Source organism: Limulus polyphemus, unplaced genomic scaffold (genome assembly GCF_000517525.1).
Source record: "Limulus polyphemus unplaced genomic scaffold, Limulus_polyphemus-2.1.2 Scaffold2137, whole genome shotgun sequence".
NCBI classification, from domain to species: domain Eukaryota; kingdom Metazoa; phylum Arthropoda; class Merostomata; order Xiphosura; family Limulidae; genus Limulus; species Limulus polyphemus.
In genome coordinates, this window is record NW_013667747.1 from 166632 (window position 1) to 188240 (window position 21609).

At 33.9% G+C, this 21609-nt stretch overlaps 1 protein-coding gene across 1 annotated transcript in view; it reads left to right on the top strand.

Annotated features, from left to right (window-relative positions):
* The window catches only part of LOC106466057 (cGMP-dependent protein kinase 1-like), a 42866-nt gene continuing 21257 nt past the window's right edge, over positions 1-21609 (top strand). The window contains exon 1 of the mRNA XM_013926299.2: positions 1-612. Within this exon, the coding sequence (XP_013781753.2) occupies positions 335-612 (278 nt within the window). The 5' untranslated portion in view covers positions 1-334. The remainder of the gene's footprint in view (positions 613-21609) is intronic.

The window sequence follows — 21609 nt, forward strand, 5'->3', positions numbered from 1 at the left end:
GGTATATTACCTTGAACACGTGTAGCCAAATTGGTATTTTACAGATTTATGGATATCAATCTGCAGAATGTTTTTCTAACGAATGAGTCAAGTGGCATAAGGGAAAATGTAATCAGAAGTATGCCGTAAGTGCAATTTATCGTTGGTTGAGATTGCTAATACTGACCTCTATTTATTTGAAGATGAACATTCTTCAATTGGGTAAGCGGAATGAAAACATATCATTTCAATTTACATTTAAACGAGAGTTGTGAAGTGTTGGCTTCTCGCTGTTGTCGGGTTAAAGAATAACGAACAAAAAAGGTCTACCGTTCATCTTCTGGAGGGGGAAAGAATGGATAGTTTTGATAAAGAAGAGGCAAGTGACATTGTAAATAAATATGAAGAGACTTTAAAATACCTTCGAACGTTGTTGTTGAAGAAAGACGAAGAGATTCAAACTTTGAGGAGTCAACTAGACAAGTTCCAGTCTGTGTTCATTCCAGGTTATATCCGTAGCGGTAGCGGACGGAGAAAACATCGGGCCTACGGCATTTCAGCCGAACCACATTCCCTGCAAACCATTGAAGAGCTAATATCAACCAGGTTCCCCGATCATCCTAAATCAGAGAGGTATTTCTTCCCATAAACATGGTATTGTGATAAGTAAACATGGATTTATAAATATCACTATTATCAGTTTGAAATATGTCTTTACTTGGGCATAAATATTTGATATGTGTTTTAGCACAGTATCCTATAGTTACCACGTGTTTGTGAATGTGTTTGTTTGTCAGCGAACTACTTCCACAGCTCAAAGCTAGAAGGACCAAACTTGACATCGGACTCTGGTTGGCTTGGAGGGTGTCCTTATCCATATGGCGCATCCCTTCTACTAAAGGGGTGGGGGTTAAAACGCACCCTAATGGTCACCCAGATCTGATGGGGGTTTATGAGTAGTTTTTAAGGTTACTGAACTCGAATCTGACATCGATTTCATGTTCCTGCCTCCTTTCGGGCTCCCGGGGCACTATGTTTGAAATAGAGTTCATATTATCACATATACAAACTAGCTGAACTAGACGTGGCACACGTGCTCAGGTACCACGAGCAGGTGTTGCAACAGAGTTTGTTTTCGAGTACGGATTCCCCCTCTCCTTGTAAAAATAATTGGAGATAACGAGGATCTTGATCGGTACATTTGGGCCTCTGTGAGAGGGTTTTTTAACCCCGAAGCAGAGGGCGAGTATTTTATGCTATTAAATATAAATGTTTGATCTCCATCATTACTCTATAATTTCATTCGTCAAAATAAAAATAACATGATTAATTCTAACCATCGAATTATCGCATAGAGTTTTAGCAAGACATTAATTTATATGAATACATATTTACAATATGTATATTTTATGATTTATCTTTTGTTTTGCATTTTAGATATTTTGTAGAATCTCTTTAAAGATTGTGCATAATCCACGTTTCTCATACACGTGTATTAGGAAACTCAAACACGCCACTACATATAAAAGTGTGTATTTCATATGAATCAGCCAAAGCCTATAGTGCTTTTGATCTAACATGACACTACGTATACAAGTGTGTATTTCATATGAATCAGCCAAAGCCTATAGTGCTTTTGATCTAACATGACACTACGTATACATGTGTGTATTTCATATGAATCAGCCAAAGGATATAGTGCTTTTGATCTAACATGACACTAGGTATACATGTGTGTATTTCATATGAATCAGCCAAAGGATATAGTGCTTTTGATCTAACATGACACTACGTATACATGTGTGTATGTCGTATTAGTTAACCAAAATGCACCTCTGGTTTAAAATATCATAACAACTATTTGTATACAGTAAAATAACCACACTCCACTGCGGGATTCGAAGGCCCCTTCATGATTCACAGAGGCCCTAATGTACCAATGAAACTTCTACATTATTTCCAGTTACTTCTATAGCTACCCCCAAAAGTGTCTGTACTAAAAAAAGAAAAAAAAAACTTGTGAGAGGGGTTATGAATACAGTTTTAAACATGCCGCTCCCATCCAGATGGGTCCCAGGAGCATAAAAGCCGATGCCAGATTCGGGCTAAGTTACCCAGTAAACCTACTCTTACATCCTTATCTTGCCTGAGATCTTCTGGGCAACCCCTAGTCAGAAATCAGAAAATCTATTGGACATGTTAAGAACATTTCGGAGCACTATTCTAAGACTCCTGATTTTTGCTGGTTATCAGGAGTGTAAACATATTTCGCTTTTTGTTTCCCGTATATTACTCTATATCAGTGGTGAAACTTTCGTTTCAAAAGTGGAAGGGGGAACATACAGTAAAACTAGGGTATAAAAGTGGGTATTCTCCGAAAATAAAAGACAAAAAAGTTTTTTTCCATGTTAACTTTTTCCTTTTTATCTTATATTAATGCTCCCCAGTGGCATAGCGGTACGTCTGCGGACTTACAACGCTAGAATCTGGGTTTCGATACCCGTGGTGGGCAGAGCACAGCTAGCCCGTTGTGTAGCTTTGTGCTTAATTATAAACAAACAAACAATTATATTAATGCAAAACATTCACTGAAGAGCAGTTAATCAACATTTACAAGATTTTAAAACTTTCAAAGATCTAGTTGCATAGTGTCAACACAACCAGTTTGTCATATTGCATTTTGCGTAATATTAAGGTATCAATACAACTTATGAAACAATAATAACCTTTACATCAGCAATACTTAGTGTAACTCGAGGGAGTCAAAATAAATTAACTTGCTGATTTTATTAGTGATACAGTGTAAACTTTAGTTGAAAATATTATTCAGTTAAAACATCTTTGAAAATAAAACGCATGAACAAAACTGTTTATACTATTAGTCTTTAAATAAGCATTGCGTGAAGTAAGTTTAATATATTATCAGTACCTCTTTGTTATGGTATGTATCTTGGCTATTGCAGCAGGTGACATTTCTATGAATTAATTCCTCATTTCCTACATTAGTTTTGTGACCTAGATTTGAACAGAATGTCAATATCAAGAATGATCCATTGGTTATGAAAATTCTTGTTTTGGTATACCAATAAAATAACCATAATCATCATAGTAAACTAAAAACAATTAGAAGCATAACTGTAATTGCCTTTAGAAGAAAACACATTACAATGCAGTTCTTGTTCTTTTCCCGTAGCTTAACCTATTGTAGAGTTAAGTTTCAAATTGTCTACGCCAACCAGTATATAATAATATCTCCCCTGTTTTTCTAAAGTGTCGAAAATATTCTTGCGCTGGTCATTTGCAACAATAAATTGATGGCAGAGTGTTTTTCTTTCCAAGTGATCAAGTTGTTCTTGATGAATGTGGTAAATGGCTACATTGTTCAAGCAACCTTGTATCATACAATTACGAAGCCAGGTTTCAGTCTTCTAAGAGCATTGAAGCTCCTATCAGTTTAACAGAGGAGACAAAGACAACCAACAGTAACCTCTCTAGGACCTTAACCTGATGAAAAAGGCCACAGACCTCATGCAGCATGTCCCTCAAGATTTTCGCAGCTTCAGTGCTGGAACTGTAAGTGTACGTTGAGATTAACATGGATAAGTGCACATTTAATGTCTTCCTGGTCAACTCTAGGTATTGGTCCATAACAATGTCAGCCTGTCCACTGAAGATAACTTTCTCTAATTTTTCAAGACTTTGCAGGCCTTTCTGGTCAAAAAGCTTTCCTAACTGCACATCTACAGTATCTAGCAGCTTAGAATACTCAGGAGATGTTGGTGCATGTGCAACAGCTTCACTGGTAAAGCACTTGGATGGTTTCCTCATGTGTAGTAACTGAATTGGATAGATATTCAAGTAGTTGATTTATTCGGTTACATTATTGTAAGCAATGGTTTATGTTCTCTTTTACAAAGAACGTTCTAGCATCCAATTCCTCCATCATTTCAGTGGCTAGGATTAGTCATAGGACCGATTTCCCCTTGTAAAATATTTCCAGAAATACATTTACTTTAGTTTCTGAAGTTGGTGCACTAGATAAAGCCATCTCTTCCAAATAAAGCAACACTGGCTTGTACTGGTTGAGCACTGACTGAATAGCTGGGGTATGAACAGTCTATCTTATGGGGCACAGCAGTTTCAAAGTAGTGTAGGATCCACTCTCTCACTTTGTTATTGTCCCAAATATTACCTTGAATTTACCCAATTGTCCAAACAAGCATCTCAACTCGGGAAATGAAGACCACAATGAACATAAAAAGCTAGTAGCCCTTCTTTTATTAAAAAAGCCTGCACACCAGAGTATTGACTCGACATATTTGCAGTACCATTGTAAGTTTGCCTACGAATACTGGAAAGGGGTGGATTGAGGTGCAGTAAGGCATCAGTGGCAACCTTCGATATTCTTTGTCCTGTAGTTGAAGACATTTCATAAAGACCCACAAATTCTCCATGTGGCACCAGATATTGATCCACAAAGTGAGAGAGACTGACTCTTGTTCAGTGCCAATTATATCTTGTGTTTCATCAGTGATCACTGAATATTGCAGAAATGGAAGAGAACTGATGATTTGTTTTGCTGTATCTTTCACAAGATCTCATTTTGAATTTTAGGACAGGTATAATCCTGATTATGTGTCAACCACTTACAGAGTTTGGATCATCCCCTGACCTCAACTTCATCAGCTAGCTTAGATCCCCCCTTTTTTTTCACATGGCCACCAAGAGCTTGCCATACCAAAAACTACATTGTGCTTACAATCTTGAATAGGCAAGATTTTATCTCTTGTTGCTGTGACATCAGAGAGCTGGATGTTTAGTAGTCTTGCCTCCTGAACATGATTTACCGCTGCTACCTTATGCAATTGGTAATCAGCATGCTTTGAACACCTCTCTAGGATTTTTTTCCAATTTCTAAATCCTGAGGATGCAATTGCAGGGTCTGCATTTTTGGCGAGAAATGACTTTCCTCTGAAAGTTTTTGTGCAATAAAAGCATAAAACTCCTTTGAAACAAGGGTTGTAGTAGAGCCAGGGAAAATCTTTAAACCATTTCTCCTGAAAATGGAGAGACCTTTTTGTCAACTTTTGATCTATAATGAACCTTCGTTTTGGCTGATGTTGGGTATATCAAGTTCATCTCTTTCTAACTCTCCTAACTCTGTGTCTTCTGCCTTAAATGCCTCTGTGCTCTGCAGATGTTGATGGTAAGCTGATAATTTTCTTTCCTCCTCACTAGTCTACTTGTCTGCACATTTTATGTCTCTGTGACGTTGATATTCATACCCATTCTACTGCTCTACAATATACATAACAGCAAAAATACTAAACTCGTGTACCACAGTAAACCTCTTAACACCTCTTTCTAAATTACCTTACAAATAGGGATTCTTACTTTACATTTAAGCGTGTAAAAGTGAATGAAATAATACTGGTAATAATAATATAATTAGTAATAAGAAGAGGAAGAATATAATTTTAATGAGACACTTCTCTAAAAGGGTTTATACAGATTCTGTTTGAAATTAAGATATTGCTATCTAGGTTAAATAATGTTTTATAATTAAAGATGTGAATATATTGTAAAATAAGACCTGGTACAGAAAGAAAGTTTTATTATATCCTAACAACTACTATCTAGTATGTTTAATACCTTTAAAAAGGACAGTAATGGTCTGTTATTTATGGCTGTGATTACAAGTTTATTTTTTGTCAAAAACGATTCAATCAACCCTTGTACTGCACTGCTTTGTTTTGCTTAGAAAAAAAAGCCTTATATTTATTTTTTTCCACTTTGCTGCTTTGACATTGTTGGTAACTTCTGTAAACCAAAAATACACATTTAATTTCTAAGATGGCTAACACTTAACATTATTTTGGTGGCTCAGTAAAAATGCTTTGACATATATAATCCAACAACTTGTTTATACATTTATGTTTTCATAATCTGTAACTTATATTAACCACTGTTTCCATGTTGAATCTCCTTAAGAGTTAATAAAGGGAAAATCGAATATTTAATTATATTGAGTAAATTTATTAAACGAGAATGCTTACACATGCAGTTAAAAACATTCAAAGAACACATTGCTATCTAAACCTATAATTTTTGTACAGAAACGAAAAAATCAAATAAATAAAGGGTCCTTTTGAGAAAAATCCGGCCCTGAGAGAATGTGCGTTCCCCGTATGTTTGGTAACATAGTTTCAGAGGACTCTGTCAAAAAAAGTAAAATAAAACTTAATTGCAGAGATTTAGGGGGGAATAGAAATATTTTCCTGTTGCTTGATGCGTCTTACTTTGAGACTTAATTACGACACTCTTTATTATGACTTTAAAGAAGAGTTCGTTTTTGCTTTTTCCCTATTAAAGATAAACAGCTTTCTCACCGCCAGGTGTAATTTTATGGACATAATATTTTACAAAAAGACCCATATTTTATTTTAATATTTCATTACTTATCTGAAACATGGAACTCGCAAACTTTGGGAATACTCTTTCTTTTCGGGCTACAAAATTTGAGGTTCATATGTGATTAATATTATATTTTCAAGGACAAAATAAAAGTTGTATAATGTGTCCCATATATGTGTCCATGGCAGTGAGATAGAGTTGAGTATGGCCTTAACCTATGAGGGTAAAACAAGAGCCAAAACTCAAGTTTTAGATTAGTATCTGAGTATGACATTTCCATAGATGACGTCCGAACTCTGATGCTCCAACAAATACCTTAACGTACTTTGGGCTCTATCCGGAGCTAGAATTTGATACACTTATGTAGGTGTTTCACAATCAGATACTTTTAGTTCTACACATGGCACATATGTAAGTTCCAGTTATATAGATCATTGCCATTTCTTAACAAAATAAACAGTTAAGACTATACATGTGTCATGGTAGAAGGTTAAGTACGAGTCTTCAGAGAAGCGTGTTGTGAGACTCTTTCAATAAATCAATTCTGCTTGTTTTACAATCTATCTCAATTATGATATACTGTGTACACTCCATTTATCTATAACCATTCTGTCTTTTGTAATATCCGTCTATATTAAGCATGTCTGCTGTTTACCATTTATCTCTCTATCTAATGTCTTTTCTGCATCCGTTTCTCATGAATGTGTTTTACTTTCTGCTGTCTTTATATGTTAAACATGTTGTCACTGGGTGCCATCTGTCTATACCACCTATCTATATATTCAAATCTATTCATCCATTTATCTTTAAATACCTGTTTATTTATTATGGCTAGCTGAGTGTAATTTGTTTAGCTATTTTTGTGAGTTTTCTATAATATTGCACATAATGAAGAGTAATAATTTGAGAAAGTAAAACTCTGCCCATATCATTTTTACTGCGGTGTTTGCTTTAACACAAAGCTACTCGATGGACCGTAAGTCCACCGAGGGGAAGAAACCCCGGATTTTAGGGTTGAAAGCTCGTCAACTTACCGCTAACCCACCGGAAGACATTCTGTGATGCGCAAGGTTTCTACATTTCAAAATCTTCTTAGTATCTGATTAACATCCTAAAACTTGACCCCTTCACTAGGTACACAACACTCCTGTATATTGAACTGCGTAGAATAATAATGATGCCAGTTGTCTGGTACTAATAGTTACTTGAGTAGATTTAACGCAGGACATACAATTGCAGCATTGAAATTAAGTAAAATCAGTCATTTAGATACAGATTTTTTTGTCATGTCACATGTGATAAATATATTTTTATGTCAGTTTGTTTTATAGATGCATAGCCTATATATATATGTATTTATAAAATATAGTTTGAGTTAAGACTAGTTATCAAAGATGTCATATGTTTTATAAGATCTTTAGTACACGTTTAAAGAAGCCTCAAAATTTATACCTGAATACAATACCGAAAATGGACAAGTATGTGCACATTTCAGGCCGTATTTTTTGATAATATGTGCCTGTTTTAGTGCAATTTTCACGTGCTACCTACTCAGGAAATACATTATCTGATTTTATCTTAACACTTGATCATTAACTGATTTGTCGTGTTAGTGATCACTTCAGTTTTGGTTATTGTGCTTATATAATTTTACCTCCTAGTAGCATGTGTTTATTTTACACTGAAATACTGACAATTAAAGTTGTTTAAATGTTGGAAAGTGTGCAGAGACAGAGACAATTGGAACTGATTTTGATGTAGCCAGGTCTGTAATGGGAACGTTTTCATAGACTATCTTGAACAAGAAACCATGAACTGTTCAGCAAGAAGTCCTGGTCTAAATCTCAAAGACCTCTCCTGGGATCTCTTAGTGTAGTTGTTGTATTCTGGTGAATATGTCCGCTAAATAAAATAGAACAGATGCTCAATATATTGACTATGGAGTAATACGAAACCTTACAAACTGGGTTGATGTAAAATGAAATAACGAGACTGGACACTAAGTAAAATACTGAATGAACAGTCTTTATTTAACATTGCAGTTTACTTACATCGAATGTTACTAGTTCCACTAGATTATCTTCAGTGGTGTTCCATATCAGACTGTCAAACCAAAGGTTTCTTAGTACACTAATGATACATGTCTAAGGCTACATACTAAAAGAATTATTTAACAATAGATTATCTTCAGTGATGTTCCAGATCAGACTGTCAAACCAAAGGTTTCTTAGTACACTAATGATACATGTCTAAGGCTACATACTAAAAGGATTCTTTAACAATAGATTATCTTCAGTGATGTTCCATATCAGACTGTCAAACCAAAGGTTTCTTAGTACACTAATGATACATGTCTAAGGCTACATACTAAAAGGATTCTTTAACAATAGATTATCTTCAGTGATGTTCCAGATCAGACTGTCAAACCAAAGGTTTCTTAGTACACTAATTATACATGTCTAAGGCTACATACTAAAAGGATTCTTTAACAATAGATTATCTTCAGTGATGTTCCAGATTAGACTGTCAAACCAAAGGTTTCTTAGTACACTAATGATACATGTCTAAGGCTACATACTAAAAGGATTCTTTAACAATAGATTATCTTCAGTGATGTTCCAGATTAGACTGTCAAACCAAAGGTTTCTTAGTACACTAATTATACATGTCTAAGGCTACATACTAAAATGATTCTTTAACAATGATCATAATCATAACTTCCATACGATACAAAATACAACTTACTAATCTGACATACGATACTACATAAACCCTTCGTATTCAAAACATAAAACAAAGTATTCAATATGGAAATGACAAAATAAAAACATTTAAAAAACGGATAATATATTCTAACAAACCTAAAGACAAGAATCAATCATACTATACAATATTCAAAGTTTTTTTACTTTAAAAGTATAGTATACATACTAGATGTGCTTTCTCACAAAAGTGTTCTCTTTCATGGGTAAGTAAAACCAAAATTAAGAGTAACAAATATTTTTATTTCTTGCTTCTGAAGTACATATGTCATGCTGAGTTGTAGCCAACATAGTTCATAATTATTCTCGTGATTCATGGAATGCGCACGTTTTACTGGCGTCACGATATAAATTGCAACGTTAAGCGTCTCTTATGTGACAATCCGACAGCAAAAAAAAAGACACGTAAGTCCATATAAGTCCGATATCGGCCGTTTAGTTTAGTTTAGTCTACTTTGCTCTTCACTTTTTATTGTTTACCGTTACTCCCGCGTTTACCTTTTTAAATTTACATACCTTTTCTGCATTAATTTCCTGTTTTCTCAAGTTAAGCCCATATTCCTAGGCCACGCGCGGGGTGAAGGAGGATTGTCTAATCTTCGAGCACCCTAGATTAGTAATTATTTCTTCGGAAATTATTATTTTTAAATCTAAATAACTGCCAGAAAAGAACGAACGAACGAACTCTTATGTGACGTCATTTTAGTGTCTACCGACTGACTGACTAACAACACACTACTGTATAGTGGTGCGAGTGGTTAAAAAAGGTCACGAAATGATAGAGAAAAAGGAACTCTTTAACGTCAATAACATAATACATGAAACTCTAACATTGGTTAATCTGATTCAATACAAAATATAAATATTCAGTGAATCCTTTGCACTCAGAATCGATGTTACAAGATGTTAAAACTCAACCAATTTTCACAAATGTAAGCAAAATAATCTTTTAAAATTCTTAATAAAATGTCTTAAAGTGGATTAAAATAACCTCTTAGCAAAACGTACAGACAAAACCCTTTAAATACGATACAAAAAACATTAAAGGAAACTCACACCCTTCATCAAGAACACATTGAAGTATACACACATACACACAAAAATCACATTTAAATCAATAATGTATATCATGAAATTTAGGTACCTATCATATTTCCTTTCACTACTTCTGTAGATAAATCATTTCACTAAGTCAAACATCTCACAATCTGTACCTCTCTATTCATAAACCTCAGGTTTTGTAAAACTTTATTTACCAAATCTCTAGTGTTTACAAGCTGACCTTGGTAAGCAATACCAAAAGAGTATTGATTTCTATCAACTCCTAGTGATTACGAGTTGACCTTGGTAAACAATACCAAAAGAGTGGTGATTCCTACCAACTCCTAGCGTTTACAAATTGACCTTGATAAACAATAGGAAATGAGACACTTTCAATAAATTCCATATCAGTGCAAAACACTTCCTGTGACCTGCCAAAACTGGAGTCACCTTTCCACTCTACTTTCATTTTCCATCACTAATGGCAGCTTCATATAAAATCTTCCAACAGAACACTCTCTTCTACAAGCTCAATGTGAGATGCAATCAGGTGAAAAGACCCTAAGATACTTACTCATCCATGTGTATATTTCCATGGCATTATGAAGATTTTGGCACACAAGAATGGAAAACACCACTTGGTAGTTGAAGAACAAGATTAACAGAAGCAGCCATAATTCGATCTCTTATAGCAAAAGTCCAGTTTGAAAATGCATGATAAATGAATTTCAGTTGGTCAACCAGTTGTGTAGGCTGAAAGAGGGTCATAACCACCTGGTTACACCGTTATTCCCCTATAAAATTACCTTTAGGAACTGAGTAATATGTAGATTACCTAGTTCAAGTGACAATTATACAGGGTTTACATGTGCTTATGCTTTAATATTTCATAGAATCTGTGGCACCTGTAAACTGTTTGGTCCAAAGGCCTCGATGGGTCTCTATTTGACCGATACGCTTTTAGCCATGCTGCTCTCTGTTGCCATTCCCGTGACAACAGACAGCACAATCACTCTAAAAGGACCTTCTTTCAGTTACAGGTTTAGTATTAACAATGGTGCAATTTATAAAGTTTTACCACTTGTTTGCTGCTTTCTGCCCTCCCAACCCCCCAAATTACAGTTACAGCATGTATGTTCATGCATCATAAACTACTCCTCGTACTGAAACAATGTCAAGAAAACACTTAGAAAACAGCATGCTTTTCTACTTTTCTAAATATATCAATCTGCATGATGAAAATTTATCTATCAAAATTAAATAAAATACTAGGTACACCGAGTTTATATTTGTTATGACGTTTAAGCTATTGTCTGCAAATTTCATATACTACTGATAATTTCACCAACTCAAACATTTCGATTTGACACAGTCAAAATATCTTGCACTACTCCTCCCGAAAAACAACAGATAAAATTGTTTTCTCTCAGATGCAGTGTGCACCTTTCTGTTACTATTATCTTTCTATGAAAATTGACTACCTGCACAATATTCAAATGTCGAAATTGAAACATTCTCTCTCCAGTATTAATGGGCCCCGCATGGCCAGGAGGTTAGGACGCTCGACTCGCAATCTGCGGGTCGCGGGTTCGCATCCCCATCCCACCAAACATGCTCGCCCTTTCAGCCGTGGGGGCGTTATAATGTGACGGTCAATCCCACTATTCGTTGGTAAAAGAGTAGACCAAGAGTTGGCGGTGGGTGGTGATGACTAGCTGCCTTCCCTCTAGTCTTACACTGTTAAATTAGGGACGGCTAGCGCAGATAGCCCTCGTGTAGCTTTGCGCGAAATTCAAAACAAACAAACCAGTATTAATGAGAATAAAAGATCCGCAGTTAAAGATTTTTATGACGTATTAGCAAAAGTTATGAGATATTCTCTGTGGAACTTGCTAATCTGCTAAATTACATGAGTGATTTTAAGAGATGTTGGGAACGCTTCTCTCGGAAAAAAATCACTTGATAGCAGGAAAAGCAATAGTTGCAAAGCCATTTTTGCTGTGTTTTCAAACTCCTAACTATCTTCTTCAGTTGGCTAAACTGTCAAGCCATTCGGCATGATATCTACTGGATCAGCCATCGTAAGCTGTATTAGTTGAGAAGCTATCATCTAATATCCTGATGAACATTTTAACAAGGTCCTACTGTGTGGAGAGTGCCACCAGAATGCCTAGGTTGCTTTCGGATTATATACTAAATAATTGCTAGGTGAATGTCATCTTTCACATCAGATGATAGGAAATGTGTGTCAGCGGCTGAGGATTACAGTCTTATGGGCCAGGCTTTCTTAAGTATCCAATTAGATGTCGCCAGTGTTCTGGGGTAAATTTCTCTGAATACGTACCTTACACAAACATATAATAATTTGTAAATGGTAGACGATGGACAGAGCTTTCCAAACACATATAATATGTTAAGTTTGTATAAATTTTTTTAGCCAACGAAGGAAATAAACAATGATAGGGTGTTTAAAGTAGCATAAAGCAGAAAAACTTAATTTCAAAGCAAAAACACAAAAATTGTAAGTATGACTCAAACCTTTATTGTGATTAATTAGTAAACATTTGTGTTTTGAAAATTTGTTATTAGCTGATTGTCTCATTACTTTTTCACATATAAATAACATGTCGCTATAATCATTTATTTTCAAGACAATAATTAAAAATTGTTGAGTAAATAAAAATATTAGAGTCTAAAATCAACCCGGGAAGTATATAATTTGATTTGGTCATACCCCAAATACGGGGTATCAAGAGATGTTTTGGGTATGTCCATTTGAAGCTTGTAATAAAATTAGTTTTTTAAGCACGTGATCTCCTTTACGCAGATATCTAGTATAGATACTCAAATTATGTCATTTTGTTATATCGTTATACACAACAACCAAGACATATGTTGTTATCAATAACTGAAAGGGTAAGAGTAAATTGGATTCTTCAATAAAAATCACTGAACATGAAACTGTGTGAACTTCTTTACGTGTTTTCCTTTACTTCAGTTTTGTTTCATAGGGGAATATATAGAGTTCATAATGCTTTTCCCGCCATATTTAGTTTCCACCATGTGCAGATGATTAGGGTAGGATGGATTTGAAATGTATTAATCACAAATCAACTCATTTTTCCTTCAACAAAAGTCCTTGAAAGTGGGATTACATAACAGGTGTGTATCTCTTTAACTGTATAACTAACATTCAAATGGTGTGAGTGGTGGTAGTTTTAGATTTAAATGACTGATAAGTTACAAAGCTAAATCTATGAGCGATAATTAGGGGTTTATTTATAAAAACAGATAATTGGGAACATGATGAGATGCATGTAAAGGAGTTCACAGAATGGGTAAAGGAGATCATCATTATAATTCAACTCCTTATATTTTTTTTGTTTTCGATGACGAGGAACCCACTTTGAGACTAATAATGGTTGGAGACGGTAATGAAGAAAAACTTTAATATAAGTTTAACATAACAGCAAATGTTCAACGTTTCGACAAGGTTTTGTACTTCTTAGTATAATGCCACATTATAATAAAAGCTTACGTTTATGATCTGTGGAAACAGTCTAAAACAAAAGAACTATTCTTATTAGCCTGCTATAGCTGTATTTACTGTAGAAATGTAAAGGTGACCACATTAATTTCTACACCTGTCTTTGCTAATATACAGAGGTTGTATGCATTTCGGTGATGGGTTTCATATCTGTATATTTAGAATGGATGGTAAACAAAGTCGGCAGCTGAAATATTATCACAGAAAAAAAAGCAGTAAAAGGGAAGACCTTCTTACAATTTGTTTGTATTTTGCCTTTTTATTCTAGGTACAATATAATGTGGTAAAGGAGAACACAGTAGTCATCTTCATCAAGGTGGGAAAATATTACAGAATGCTAGATTTTTAAAAACATGACAGAATGTAGCCCGAGTGATAGATTTTTAAAAAACATGACAGAATGTAGTCCGAGTGCTAGATTTTTAAAAAACATGACAGAATGTAGTCCGAGTGCTAGATTTTTAAAAAACATGACAGAATGTAGTCCGAGTGCTAGATTTTTAAAAAACATGACAGAATGTAGTCCGAGTGCTAGATTTTTAAAAACATGACAGAATGTAGTCCGAATGCTAGATTTTTAAAAACATGACAGAATGTAGTCCGAGTGCTAGATTTTTAAAAAAACATGACAGAATGTAGTCCGAGTGCTAGATTTTTGGCACAAGGTTTTCCAGTAGTTATATTTTCAAGAACTGTATAAATCATACATATAGGAGGAGACTGTTTTCAACATTTTCCAGTTGAAAAATGAACACTTAACTTTAATAAATCCTGGCCCTTATTGTCGTATAAACTTTCTGTGGACAGACCAAGAACGGTGACCAATATTCACAATGAAGTTGACATATTGGCCATTTGTCACATTTGGGCAGCACTTTGAACACAATTGTTGATTTTTGCCACCATTTTATAAAGATATTTACCTTATCTGTGGCCCGGCATGGCCAGGTGGCTAGGGCGCTCGACTCACAGTCTGAGGGTCGCGGGTTCGAATCCCCGTCACACCAAACATGCTCGCCCTTTCAGCCGTGGGGGCGTTATAATGTGCAGTCAATCCCACTATTTGTTGGTAAAAGAGTAGCCCAAGAGTTGGCGGATGGTGGCGATGACTAGCTGTCTTCCCTCTAATCTTATACTGCTAAATTGGGGACGGCTAGCGGAGATAGCCCTCGGGTAGCTTTGCACGAAATTCGAAAAACAAACAAACAAACCTTATCTGCATTTATATAACTGTTGTTGTCGGAGAGCAATTCGGTTTTGGTAAAATGTGGGTTAAAATACTTCACGTATAATTCTGCACCTTTACAACTGATATTTATGATGTATGGTGCATATTAATAAAGGTTTTAAGCGACGTTACTCTGAAGTTAATCCTGAATGACCTCATTGAATTTGTCACACGGTAGGTTTACGGCACCTCATTCAGTATTAATAAAAATATTACGGTAAATTTACGTCACCTCATTCCATATTAATAATAACTATTACGGTAAATTTACGTCACCTCATTCCATATTAATAATAACTATTACGGTAAATTTACGTCACCTTATTCTATATTAATAACAAATATTACGGTAAATTTACGTCACCTCATTCCATATTAATAATTACTATTTTTATACATCTCTCCATTCCTGAATTATTTGCCAAATAATGGATTTCTGAACCATCCAGAACAGCTGAAGAGCTGGTTAACCTGAACATTCCATAGCATTATAAGCTAAACTGGAATTATATACCCATATTTTTTCAAGGTTAGGTCTAACCAGATAATATATTTTTATATTGAACAAGAAAAGTATAAATTTCTTTAGATATGTAGGATTAAATTAATAATAGCGACACATTTGATATTTAAGTCCTTGTTATTGTTACTGCCTAGTTGATTAAATTATCGTGAAGGTTTAACCAGTATTTTGAAATTATCAGGAAGGGGGACAATATGCTAACGAGTTTAAAAATAGTTTTCCAAAATGATTTAGACGAACTTTCTTCCAGTTCTTAATGTAAAATATGTATCGAAGAGGACATTGATTTCGTTGTTCACTATTACTATTCTATTTAATTCTTGTGAACACAACATTGATGGTTTTCGTATTTATCTGGATAATAAAGCACATAACATATATAGCCAAGAAAATCAATCATTTTAGTTTATATTATCGCAAAGACACACAGTAGGCTATCTGCGTTTTGGCCACCACAGGGATTGAACGATACATTTTAACGTTATAATTATTTAAACTTATCGAGGAACAACCGCTCATGTATACTGCTTAGCTACTGAGAAATTCACTTTTTGGAGAAACACATTGTAAAACATCTATGTTAGCGTAAAGGTTATAATATAACACCCTAGCTAAGCCTCTTGACGTCGACATATCAATAATTACAGACATGCTATGTAAAGTAATAACGAGATTAGTATGATTAAAATTGTAACACTACCCTTAAGCCTATATCCTGTTACTTTAAAGAAGGGATTTATAGCCATATAGTTCTATATGGTTCTGAAATATATTTCGTATTTGCCGATGTATAAGACGGTCCTAGGTATAAGACGATCCTGGATTTTATGAGCACATTAAGTTCTATTTCTTTGAGGTTCGGTGTATATGACGACCTCTACTGTTAAGCAAGTCTAGGATTTACTTTTATAAAAAATTCTTAGAAGTTATATTTAAACCGTGTTAAACCGCGCTCTGAGGTGTGTTTTTTTATGCTCTTTAAACGCTACAGACAGCTCAACGTGGCATAACTTAAATCACAAACAACTTTACAAAGTTTTCGTCACTGTTGAATTCCTTTTCTATTAAAAAAAGTACTAAACCTTAAGATATTTTGACCTACTATAGTACCATGTTTACAAAATTAGTGTACGTTACAGAAACTAACTTTTTTGATATAATATTAGAAATATTGTAGTATGGCGGATAAGATTAATACCTTTCAAATAAAAAAAATGTATTGATTAATTGTAACTAGCATGTGAGTTAAAGTTATGACAATGATACAATTATGAATATGTTATTGTAACGCAGTAGGTGGCACGATGTCAACACTTACTCAAAAAAGAAAATAAAAGTAAAAGGAACAACGTAGTTTTAGTTTAATATGTTATTAACTGTAGAGTTATTACTGGAACTCTATCTTTGAACCTGTGTATAAGACAATGGGTAAAATCAGATATTGTTTTAAGAGCAAAAATTATCGTCTTATACTACTTATAATGCTGTAATATAATACGCACATGTGTGAACATATGACTCTTTGACAGTAATGAATTAAAATTTATGCTTAACGACTGGGCCAGGTGTGGAATAGTGGTTAATATACCCAGAATTAGAATATAAATTCTAAGACTTAAGATTTGAGTTCTTTTGCCTCAAAAACTGGCTCCGTATTTAGGGGCTGTGAGTGTGCTGTAAGAGTGACATTCAAATTCCACTATTCAGTCAGACAAGAGTATCCCATGAACTAGCTGTTAACTAGCTGATCTCCTTCTACTTTGTTAGTTCAATATGAAGAACGAATGTGCACAGATAATCCTTATGTGGCTTTCACAAATTTCTGAAGCAATCAAACAATTTTGAACACGGATTACAAAAAACAAATGTTACAGAGGATTCTCCTAGACAGGTCAGCTTCAATGTTTGTTATTGAGAACTTCTCTGGATGGCTTTTGAAGCTGCAAAAAACACGTCTGTATGAGGTAAAGACAGGATCAAGAATCATGATGGTAATACATTTAAATCAATCAGATCAAACCATGCGCAGTATCCCACCATTCCAGATTACCCCTGCCATTATACATTCAAGGTACATTACCTCCAACTTACATTAACTTGTTCAATTTTTTTGTACTATCCCTTGAACTAAGTGCGATTTCACTCTATTGGAAGCATGATTAGAAACAGGGACAATAAAGTGCAAGTCTTTCAGAACAATCACTGTGGTTTTAACTTTTTTCTAAGTTTACTAAATTTTTACATCCTGTTTACAAGGATGCTAACTACCTGCAGATCGTCTGCAAAAAAATAATGATAATAGAAATCATTACAAGAATATACTCACATCAAGATATGTTCTTTCTAAATATGGAATGGTGTAATTAGCAGTTATTTCAACTGTGACGCTAGAAACGGTTTTTGTTTTATTTTTCCATTATGGCTGGTGTTATTTTTACTTCTTTCCATCTCTAATGATTTAAACAATTGAATTTTAAATTCCCTGTATACATTTATCTTTTGTTGTATAACATGAGTTAAGCACATGTTTATAAGAACTTGTAAGTAAAAGTAGAGAAGTATGTATAATGATATATATCAAACACACCTTATCTGCTATATCCACTGCCGAAGATGCCTTTTGTCCGATATCAGGACTCTTCAGCCCGGCTGGAATACGAAAGATATAGCAATGATTGAGACGGTAATTATACTAGTAATTGTTGATAACTTTTCTGGCTGGAATACGACAGATATAGCAATGATTGAGACCAATTACTAGTATAATTACCGTAATTGCTGATAACTTTTACCGACTGGAATACGACAGATATAGCAATGATTGAAACGGTAATTATACTAGTAATTGTTAATAACTTTTACCGACTGGAATACGACAGATATAGCAATGATTGAAACGCTATTTATACTAGTAATTGTTGATAACTTTTACCGGCTGGAATACGACAGATATAGCAATGATTGAAACGCTATTTATACTAGTAATTGTTGATAACTTTTACCGGCTGGAATACGACAGATATAGCAATAATTGAAACGCTATTTATACTAGTAATTGTTGAAAAACAACTTTTCCAGCGTGAACTGGGTAAGTTTATTCGAAATGTGAAATATGATATTCTTAGTGTTTTAGAAAGGTTTTTAATTCTCATATAAGACCTATACCAAGCCAATACTCGCAGGATTTTAAAACCTTGTATATTACAACCTTTTGACATTGTAAACAGTCCAGTTTCAATTTAAAATAATTGGTTCTACAAGCTTGTTCTAATAATACCAACGACGTCAAAATTTAAATTTAAGTGCCTAAATTCCATGCACTTGTAACAAGTAAAAACAAACATATTTGTTCCTTGTGTTTGATAACATAAGTTTTGATAAAAAGTTTTACCGAATGAAAGTGTATTCTTTATGAGTTGAATCAAACTCAGAGAGAGATATCTGTTGCTTTGTGGATTATAAAAGAATCGTTATGTACGAGAATGAGTCACATAAAACATTTAGTTTGTTATACAAGAATCATTATGTACGAGAATATGTCACATAAATGATTTAGGTTGTTATATAAGAATCACTTTGTAAGAGAAGTAAGTCACATAAAATAGTTTGTTATACAAGAATCATCATGTACGAGAATATGTCACATAAATGATTTAGGTTGTTATACAAGAACCACTGTGTACGAGAAGTGAGTCACATAAAATAGTTTGTTATACAAGAATCATTATGTACGAGAAGTGAGTCACATACCAGTATACACTGTTTTGGTACTTTATTAGTTCAACAATACGAGCTTTTTTTTTTTTTTGGAATGAAAAATTATACAAAAGTTTCTTGATAATTCATATCATTGATCATGTCATAAGATATGTCAAGACCATACAAGTTATATAATCATGTTCGAAATACTCGTGTATATTAGTAGCTGAAACCACAAATGAATCTATTTGTTATAAGTATGGGATTGAAACCAACAATTAGCTGTATTAAGATTCCTTCCTGGTATTATTATAGATCATCTTTTACTGCAGCGTTAGCTTGGACTTGACGTGTCAGGCTGCAGAATGTGCTATTATCATAGTTATTGTCTTACTTCATCCCCAGATGTTCAATAGGATTAAGATCTGGCAATTTTACTTATCAATGAACATGACAAAGATAAGTGTCACGTTCTTCAAACTACTTTCAGACAAAACAAGTCTGATGATTTAGCTCATGCCCATCTGAGTGAAAATGTAGCTTTGGGAGATGAACATAACGTTCAGATATACTATGGATATCATTCGCCATTTTTAAGGTCAAAGAACTAACCTTTGCCTCAAGAATTTTCCCTACTCCGTTACACCACCTCTAGCAAATTACACTATTACAACAACATAAGTAGAGAAGCCTCGTGTAGCTTTCTTTATGTTTTCTACTCTACTTCCAGAACAGAAAAGGTTGAAACACAACTCATAAGATCATATCACGTGACTGTACTCAGTTTGCATCCTGAATATCACTAACCTTTTGCTTTCCTGTTGCATATGAAATAAGCAGGGATCGGACTTCTGGTTGACAGTCATATATTTTTGTTTTTGTAATGCTCCGACATCTGCTGCACTTAACAAGTTTGTCCATGTGTTTTTGTCATTGTCAGGCACCATAATTTAGCGTCCTGTTTTGTTTTATTTTTCCTAATGGCAAATGTATTCCTTCAGATTACAACTGATGGTAGACTCCGATGACAGATTTTATTTTAATGTCCTGTCTCCTTTTTCTTACCTATTGTCTTGTAGACTAATCGTGATATGACTATATGGTTCACTCAATCATCTGATATATCACGTGATTGGTTTATTCTAAATATGCATACAGGTGTAGTACTCTACAGGTGTGTCTTAATAACGTTGTGAGTCAGTGTATAATCACCTGAATATTGTTCGCTGTCTGAATAGTCATTATTATTATTGTGTAGTGCACTATCTATCTTATATCTTTTGCAAATGTTTAAGTAGATTTTGTTTTATTGAAATGTTTGATGTTTTCTTTTTGTGATTTAGCTACTAAATCATATATTAGGACGGTTTCTCGGTTTGATTTACACGCAATAGGAGTTTCGTACCAGCCAAACCACAAGCTCTCCTACATCCAATTACGAAAGTCAGTTCTACCATATTTGTCAATGCGCCGTCCCACATACTGAACCACCGTCCACAAGGAGACAATCGGGCGGCAGAAACTATTTACTTTTTACCTTATTATTTTTCAGTATTTTGTAACGGCTTTTCCAATGTCGTCTTAAAGTTTTTCTAGTAGTAACGCCCAATTCAATTTAATTTAAATAGCATATGTTCTTTCTACATTTTAAATGATAAGGGAAATTTGCCAAGCCAAAATTCTTGCCTTCTCTAATTCACATACTAAACTAATCTCATGTGTCCCCAGTTGGTCATTCGTAAGTTTATGGATGTATAACTCTTCTGGGCTTCGATTCCCAGTGGTAGACAAAGATCAGATAGCCTAATGTTAAACTTTGAGCTAAAAAACTAAAAAAATAGCGTATATTATACATTAGATATTTTATTCCATACATTACACGTTATATTAATAATAAGGTCAATGTTATACATTAAATATTTTATTATATACATTACACGTTATATTGATAATAAGGTCAATGTTATACATTAAATATTTTATTCTATACATTACACGTTATATCAATAATAAGGTCAATGTTATACATTAAATATTTTATGAAATACATTACACGTTATATTGATAATAAGGTCAATGTTATACATTAACTATTTTATTCTATACCTTATATGTTATATTAATAATAAGGTCAATGTTATACATTAAGTATTTGATTCTATACATTATATGTTATATTAATAATAAGGTCAATGTTATACATTAAATATTTTATTATATACATTACACGTTATATTTAATAATAAGGTCAATATTATACATTAAATATTTTATTATATACATTACACGTTATATTAATAATAAGGTCAATGTTATACATTAAATATTTTGTTATATACATTACACGTTATATTAATAATAAGGTCAATGTTATATATTAAGTATTTTATTCTATACATTACACGTTATATTAATA